The sequence below is a fragment of the Cebus imitator genome, unplaced genomic scaffold (assembly GCF_001604975.1).
Source record: "Cebus imitator isolate Cc_AM_T3 unplaced genomic scaffold, Cebus_imitator-1.0 Scaffold708, whole genome shotgun sequence".
Lineage (NCBI taxonomy): Eukaryota > Metazoa > Chordata > Mammalia > Primates > Cebidae > Cebus > Cebus imitator.
In genome coordinates, this window is record NW_016108023.1 from 798038 (window position 1) to 807015 (window position 8978).

Here is an 8978-nt window from a genome sequence, read left to right on the forward strand (position 1 = left end):
TTTTTTTAAACAGAGTCTCACTTTGTCACCCAGGCTGGACTGCAATGGTGCAATGTCGGCTCATTGCAACTTCCGCCTCCTGGGTGTGGGGTGCGCAAGGCAACGTCTTGAAGCTGACATCCGTGGCATTTGAGGCCAGGGCATGGGGAAATACTGAGGCACTGTGTGTATGTTGTTTGTGCATGGGTGTGAAACTCCCGGACTCTGAAAACAGGATGGGGAGGGAAGCGTGTGCAACAGTGAAAGCAGCCTCCTGAGAATGCAATTTGAGTGTGGACAAGGTCGCAGGTGCCTCAGCAGCACACCTCAAGTGACCATCTAGTGGACGTTCATAGGTAACACAAGCCCTTTCAGTAAATACTTGGCAGATTGCAAATTTCTGCACATTGATTTTCTATCCTGAGACTTTGCTGAAGTTGCTTATCAGTTTCAGGAGATTTGGGGCTGAGACGATGGGGTCTTCTAAATATACAATCATGTCATCTGCAAATACAATTTGCCTTCTTCTTTTCCTAGTTGAATACAATTTCCTTCTTTTTCTTGCCTGATTGCTATGCCTACAACTTCCTATTGAATAGCAGTGGTGAGAGAGGGCATCCTCGTCTTCTGCCAGATTTCAAAGGGAATGCTTCCGGTTTTTGCCCGTCTGACACAAGAACAGAAAACCAAACACCACATGTTATCATAGGCAGATGTTGAACAATTAGAACACATGAACACAAGGAGGGGAGCATCACACACTGTGGACAGCTTGGGGGCTAGGGGAGGGACAGCGGGGGATGGGGAGGGTGGGGAGGGATAACATGGGGAGAAATACCAGATGTGGGTGATGGGGGAATGCAGGCAGCAAACCACCTTGCCATGTGTGTACCTATGCAACAATCCTGCATGATCTGCACATGTACCCCAGAACCTAAGGTACAATAAAAAATAAATAAATATTTGGCGGACAGATGCTGGGGAGGAGTCTCTCGGAAGAGCTACCCCGAGCCCCACTCAGCTAGAACTGAGTTCTTCATTCTTGGGGTTCACTACAAGCTATAAGCTCCACCTCCCGGGTTCAAGCAACTCTCCTGCCTCAGCCTCCTGAGTAGCTGGGACTACAGGCGCCCTCCGCCACGCCCAGCTAATTTTTGTACTTTTAGTACAAACCATGTTGGCCAGGCTGCTCTCGAACTCCTAACCTCAGGTGATCCGCCCACCTCGACCTCCCAAAGTGTTGGGAGGACAGGCGTGAGCCAGTGCACACGGCCAGTCTGGGTGCTTTCTTGGGGGAAAAATGTCACAAAGGCCTGTGCCACTCCAAGGTCTGCTTTGCAGAACGTGGCGTCTCCGGCAGAAACCTGGCGTTCATGAACAGCCCCGTGAACGGGGAGGGCTCTGCTTGCAATAGACTCCTGTGGCAGATGGAGTGAGCTGTGGAAGCAACAGGAAACTGAGATGACTGCGGAGGGGAGCCCCAGTAATCAGTCGTGCACCTGAAATATCTCCCCTCCCTGACTCTTGAGGTAGCGGACACGTGTGGGTATAATCGCCTGTTTCCCGGTAAATAGGTTTTCTTGACATAAGCACACAGCAGCCTGTGCCTATCACAGTCAGCAGACTAGAAGTCACGTGGGCTTTGTCTCAGTCTGCGGGGGCCGTCATCATGAAGTCCCATAGAGTGGGTGGCTTAGAAACAACAGACATTGATTCTCCTACATTCCTGGAGGCCGGAGGTCTGAGATCCAAGCATGGGCAGGGCTGGCTCCTCCTGAGGCCTCTCTCCTGGGCTTGCAGACGCCATCTTCCCCCTGTGTCCTCACAGGGTCGTCCCTCTGTGTGTATCTGTGTCCTCATCTCCTCTTCTTATGAGGTGTCTTAGTCCATTTCAGACTGAAGTCACAGAACACCATAGACTGGTGGCTGATACACAACAGACACTGATTCTCCCACAGTCCTGGAGGCTGTGGGCAGGGCCGGCTCCTCCTGAGGCCTCTCTCCTTAGCTTCTAGCTGCCAGCTTCTTCCTGCATCCTCACAGGGTCATCCTTCTGTGTGGGTCTGTGTCACCTCCTCTTCTTGTGACACGCCTTAGTCCATTTCAGGCTGCTGCCTCAGAATACTATACACTGGGCAGCTTAAACAACAGACATTGATTCTCCCCCCGTCCTGAAGGCTGGAATTCTGAGATCAAGGTGTGGGCATGTAAATGAAAGGGTGCATGTGAGCATGTATGCATATGAATGTGTGCATATGAATGAATGTGTACATCTGTGCGTTTGCATGTCAATGAGTGTGAGCATCTGTGCATGTGGCTGTGTGCATGTGAATGAGCATGAGCATGTGTGCATGTGAGTGTGTGTGCATGTGAATGTGTGCATGTGAATGAGTCTATGGGAGCATCTGTGCATGTGGATGTGTGCATGTGAATGAGCATGAGCATGGGTGCATGTGAATGTGTGAGCATGTGAATGTGTGAGCATGTGAATGAGTGTGTGTGAGCATATGTGGATGTGTGCATGTGAATGAACATAAGCATGTGTTCATGTGAATGTGTGTGCATGTGAATGTGTGAGCATATGAGCATGTATGCACATTAATGAATGCATGTGAATGAGTGTATGTGAGCATGTGTGCATGTGTGTGTGCATGTGAATGTATGAGCATATGTGGATGTGTGCATTTGAATGAGTGTGAGCATGTGTTCATGTGAATGAGTGTGTGTGCATGTGAATGAGGATGTGTGCATGTGAATGGGTGTGCATGTGAATGACTGAGCATATGTGGATGTGTGCATATGAACGAGCATGCATGTGAATGTGAGCATGTCTGCATGTGAATGAGTGTATGTGAGCATGTGTGCAGATGAATGCATGTGAATGAGCATGTGCGTTTATGTATGCACATGAATGTGTGAATGTATGTGAGCATATGTGGATTGTGCATGTGAATGAGCATGAGCATGTGTGCATGTGAATGTGTGAGCATGTGTGCATGTGAATGTGTGTGTGCATGTGAATGTGTACATGTGAATGAGCATGAGCATGTGTTCATGTGAATGTGCATGTGAATGAGCATGTGACGAGTGTGCATGTGAACACATGCACATGAATGTGTGCATGTGAATGAGTGTGTACATGTATGTATGCACATGAATGTGTGAATGAGTGCATGTGAGCATATGTGAATGTGTGCCTGTGAATGAGCATGAGCATGTGTTCATGTGAATGTGTGTGCATGTGAATGTGTGAGTATGTGATGAGTGTGCATGTGAGCACGTATGCACATGAATGTGTGCATATGAATGAGTGTGTGAGTATGCATGTGCAAGTGAGTGCATAACTGCGTCCATATGTGTGAATATATATTTCTGTGCATGTCAGCATGTGAGTGCATATGAATGTGTTTGCCTGTCAGCATGTGAGGATGTGCATGTGAATGTGTGTGTGTGTGTGTGTGTGTGTGTGTGTGTGCGCATGTGAATTTCTTACAGAAAAAAATCCTCAAATAGAACTTCATCAGGTCATCCTCTCTGTGCCCCCAGAAATAGCAACATTTTCAGCACAATGTGTTGTCTTCTAGAAAATCCAACCTCATTTTCAACATACTGCAAGTGGTATCTTGTCCCCTTAAAAGGGACACAAGTCGTACTCATGGCACAACTGAATATGCATAATCGAAGAACTCTTACTCAGATAAGAGGAGTTTTCAAAATGTGGTGGAAACTGAAGCCCCCCAGATGCAGCCCACAGGGGAGTCACAAGGAGGAAGCCTCCCTTCAGAGAGTGCTGAGTGTGTTCCACAGTATAGACAGTGCTGGGGAACCCAGGAGCGGTTACAGCTGCATCTGGAGGACACAGGGGTCTCTCCTGGTCACGCAGGGTGGCCCCCATCTGCCTCTCTGATCACTGTGTCCACAGCAGCAGTGTGGGAAAGTGCGCCATGGTGGACTCAGAGCCGCGGTGCCTGCTGACCCTGCCTGTGTGGAAGTGGACCGGCCCCCAGAAGACACCTGTATTTTCTAGCTACAAGGTGATGAGGAAGGAAGAAGAATCCTGGCTTTGGGGGCAGAACTTAGCTGCAAAAGAGAGAAGCATGAAGCAGATGGGTAAAACCTCTTCCTGCATTGAAGGCCACCCCAGAGAAACACCTTCAAACACCTTGGCTGTCTTCAGTCGGCCCCCGCATTCCCTCTTTCTTGCCTCCTCCTCTGTTCTTTCCTTCTTCTCTTCCTCTTTGTAACCTTTTCACCTTTACTTTTGGTCTTTAGTTGCCCAGGGCAATATAGGACACTGCAAGACCCAAGCTGTGGGTTCCTGTATGTGCCCCTGAGGTGTTTTCTTTTTTTCTTCTTTTCTTTTTTTTGAAAAAGCGATTCTCCTGTCTCAGCCTCCTGAGTAGCTGGGACTACAGCCTGCAAACAACAGACATTCATTGCTCACAGTTCTGGAGGCTGAGAGTTCAAGATCAAGACATGGAAGATTCCATGTCTCTCAGGGACCTGCTTCCTGATTCATAGATGGTGACCAGATTCTGCCACCACTGCCAGCTAATTTTTGTATTTATAGTAGAGACGGGCTTTCTCCATGTTGGACAGGATGGTCTCGATCCCTTGACCTCGTGATCCACCCTCCTCGGCCTCCCAAAGTGCTGGGGTTACAGGCGTCAGCCACCACGCACAACTTGAGATGTTTTCAGATGCAATCTCTGTGTTTCTCTGTTGTCATGCTTCTAATAAACACGTGTCCATGACTGCATAAGTTATCAAGTGAAAGAGGTTTAATGGACTCACAGTTCCATATGGCTGGGGACGCCTCACAATTACGGCAGAAGGCAAAGGAGGAGCAAAGGCATGTGTTACAAGGCAGCCAGCAGGAGACAGTGTGTGAAGGGGAGCTCCCCTTTATGAAACCATCAGATCGCCGGGCACAGTGACACATGCCTGTAGTTCCAGCTACTCAGGAGGCTGAGGTGTGAGGATCGCTTGAGCCCAGGAGTTCTGGGCTGTAGTGCGCTATGCCAATCAGGTGTCCACACTAAGTTTGGCATCAATATGGTGACCTCCCGGGAGCAGGGGACCACGAGGTTGCCTAAGGAGGGATGAACCGGCCCAGGTCGGAAACGGAGCCTGACAAAACGCCCGTGCTGATCAGCAGTGGGATCGTGCCTGTGAATAGCCACTGCACCCCAGCCTGGGCAACAGATTGACACCCCGTCTCTAAAGAAAGAAAAAAGACACATTGGAATTTTGGGAGCTCCAATTCAAGATGAGATTTGGGTGGGGACACAGCCAACAGTATCAGACTCCAAATACCCCAGGACACTTTGGATTATGCAGAAAACCTCTAGGCAGCCTGAGGCGATTTCCAGATGGGAAGTTACCTAGCTTGGTCCATTTCCTTTTAATCAGCAGAAGAGCAGAAGCAAGAATCAGTGAGAATCAATCATAGGAGTTCAGTAGCTCTGTCTGTCTGCTGAGGTCCAGCCTTCCTGTTCCCATTGCTTCAAACCCAGAGGATAGGCTGGTGGGCACACGACATTCTCTATTATGGCTTTCTGTGCCACGCTGGCCACTCAAGTCAACACCAGGAGGCAGTGAACTGAGAGCAACAGAATTTCTGAAGTCACTGGGTCTCAGAGGCCACCGCACGTAATCTAGGGGAGGGCATGTTCCCGAGCTCTCATCAGTGCTAGCTTTTGCCGTGTTGCTCAGGCTTGTTGTGAACCCCTGGACTCAAGCAGTCATCCTTCCTTGGGCTCCCAGAGGACCGGGATTACAGGCTGAGCCGTCACAGTGCCAGGGACACTGCTGAGGGGTGAAATCAATGTGGACAAATGGACCGTCACTCCTAGAAAACTCCAGGGAACATAACCAATGCAATATCTGCTGTTTATTCGTGGTTCTGTAACAAGGAGGAGCTTCTAAAACTCTTGCAATTTCACAAAGGCTAGCAACGCCCTGCTTATACAATGAGGTGACTCCTGCTGCTTCCTAAATGTCTTCAAGGTGGGGCTGGCCACCAGAAACACCAACCATGTCATTGGGGGAGTGGAATTTGGGGCCAGCCTGACCTCCAGGGAGGAAAGAGAGACTGGAGGTTGAATCTGATTATGTGGGCAATAACTTAATCAATCACACCTATGCAATGAGACCCCAGGATAAACTCTGGACTTCAAATGTCTTAGTCTGCTTGCGTTGCCATCACAAAACACCATGGCCTGGGCAGCCTGCAGACAGCACACATTGATGGTTCACAGGTCTGCAGGCTGGGAGTTCAAGGCATGGCAGTTTCCGTGTCTGGCAGGGACGTGCCTCCTGGTTCACAGATGGTGACTTCTGTCTCTGTTCTCCCATGATGGATACGTTGACGAGATTCCCAGAAGCTGATTAAAAGTGATAGGCTCCTGAAACATCTTCATCATGACAGTAAGGTGTTAAGAGGGGGCCATGTTGGTTTCTGGACTGCTGTATTGTAACGGTGAAAGCTGTCAGATTCCAGCACTTCTAACTCCTCCGAGAGTCCCCCATTTCTTCCATCCCACTAACCACGATCAAAGGCCAACCCCCACTACAGAAAACCGGGCTGTGGTGTGTTCCAAGATTATCTCCTGCCCTGAGGGTAAAATCCCCAGTCTTTGCAACATGTTCTGCCTCTCAAGTTCCTTTTTGAACCGTCTGTTTTCCATGAAGTGTATGATCACAGACCACAAACGCCTCAGTTCTCCGTTGTGGCATACCTCGCTGAATGGAAAACAAGAATCTTTTTTGATGTCAGGAAGTTTCATCTAATCACTAAATGTTGTTTATTAGATATAGAGGCAACGTGCTCACTCATCTGCTTCTAGTCAATTAATAAGCACTTCGGTCCGATAAAGCGCGGGTGAGTTAAAGACGTACATCGGGTTTGCACATGCGTGTGCCTCGTGAGACGGATTCACCCATCATTGAAATGCAAAGCACTGGGGAGTGTTATTCCCAGTGCCCGTTCCAAAGAAACCCAGCAGCAGAGAAGCTGGGGCTCAGAGACATTACCCAACCTCACTTTCTCTGCACGTTTCTCCGTGCAGCTCATGAGTATATTCCACCTCTCCCTGAAGCGTCCCGGGAGTCCTGAGAATCCTGCTTCCTGCTCAAAAAAATTTTTTTTTCTTTTTTTTCTTTTTTTCTTTTAGATTCTGGGGTACATGTGCAGATTATGCAGGATTGTTGCATAGGTATACACATAGCAAGGTGGTTTGCTGCCTCCATCCCCCCATCACCTATATCTGGCATTTCTCCCCATGTTATCTGTCCCCAACCTCCCCACCCTGTGCCGTCCCTCCCATAGCCCCCCCAAGAGACCCCCATGTGTGATGTTCCCCTCCCTGTGTCCATGTGTTCTCATTGTTCAGCACCCGCCTATGAGTGAGAACATGCGGTGGTTGGTTTTCTGTTCTTGTGTCAGTTTGCTGAGAATGATGGTTTCCAGGTTCATCCATGTCCATACAAAGGACATGAACTCGTCCTTTTTTATGGCTGCATAGTATTCCGTGGTGTCTATGTGCCACATTTTCCCCATCCAGTCTGTCGTCGATGGGCATTTGAAATTTGACTCATGTTACTCTTCTTTTCTTCTTCCCACAGACCCCCGATGAAGGAGCACAGACCTCTGTCTACGCAGCAGTCACCCCAGAGCTGGAAGGAGTTGGAGGCCGTTACCTATACAACGAGACAGAGATCAGGTCCCTCCCCATCACCTATGACCAGAAACTGCAGCAGCAGCTCTGGTCTAAGAGCTGTGAGATGACGGGCATCCTTGATGTGACCTTGAGATACCCTGCGTCAGGATAGCTGCGGTGCTGAGAAGCACGCTGTGCCTCCCACTGTCTGCTGGGTCTGTGAAGACCGTGGGGTTTGCCTTTCTCACGCCCATCTGCCCATGGGGATGGGGCTCTGTCCTCTGGTTTTGAGACAGCTGCCTGAACTTCTGCAGGACTTCAAGAAGCCAAGGAAACATTGTGGGGCCGGGTGGGGCCGGTGGTGGGGAAGTAACGATCACAGGTGGTCCTCAGCCACAAACTTGTGATTCCAAAGTGCCCAATGGTCACAGGTGCCATAAATCATTAAATCTTCCAACGTACATGTGCCGTTTATCTTGCTGTATTGACTACAGCCTAACTCCCAGAAAACTTGAGGGGACATGGCAAAGAGAATATCTGCTCTTTGCTCCTGGTTCTGAAGCAAGCAGGAGCTTCTAAAACTCCTGCAATTTCACGAAGGCTTACGACACCCTGGTTGTACAATGAAGTGACTCCCGGTGCTTCCTCAATGGCTTCAAGATGGGAGTGGACCCAGAAACACCCACCATGTCATTAAGGGGGTGGAATTCGGGGCCAGCCCAACCTCTGGGGAGGAAAGAGAGAACAGAAGTTCCAGGAGAGGGGACCTCTTTGAAGAGGCCACAATATCCTCTCTGAGACCTACTGGTATATGAGGTCTTCTGTTTCATTTTGTTCCTGTACTCACTGATATTTTTTTTTCCAGAGACCCAGTTGTGATTGACAGGTGTCAGACCTGGGGAGAGGTGTGAGTGTCCCTTATGACACCCCGTAGGATCTGCTGCATGTGGCCAGCAGCACCATCTGGTCAGCATCACTCAAGGGTGGCTCAGTCACAGGTGAAGCATGCCGCTGTCACATCTGACAGTGTAAACCACTGCACAGCTACAGTGAGAGATTCAGAAGGGCAGGAATGAGGGCACGGCCTGAGCACTGTCACCAGGGGCTTCTGTTCACAGCAGCAAAAATAGGGCATGGACGGGGGACGATGTGAGATTCACTAGAACATGAGACAAGGATAGGTCTGGATGGTGACATGGGATTCTATACATGGGACGAGGACAGGATTTGGACACTGGTCACCGTAGGATTGTATAGACGAGACGAGGACAGGATTTGGACAGTGGTCACTGTGGGATTCTATAGACAGGGGACAAGGACAGGATTTGGACACTGGTC

At 49.4% G+C, this 8978-nt stretch overlaps 1 protein-coding gene across 2 annotated transcripts in view; it reads left to right on the forward strand.

Moving 5' to 3' along the window:
• Positions 1-8978, forward strand: part of DHRSX (dehydrogenase/reductase X-linked) — a 210240-nt gene that overhangs the window by 198478 nt on the left and 2784 nt on the right. The window contains exon 7 of one of the 2 annotated variants that reach the window (XM_017518853.2): positions 7606-8101. The exons of the other annotated variant lie outside the window; for it this stretch is intronic. Coding sequence (XP_017374342.1) covers positions 7606-7812 — 207 coding nt within the window. The 3' untranslated portion in view covers positions 7813-8101. Of the gene's footprint in view, positions 1-7605; positions 8102-8978 lie in introns of those variants that run through there. 2 annotated transcript variants of the gene reach the window in all.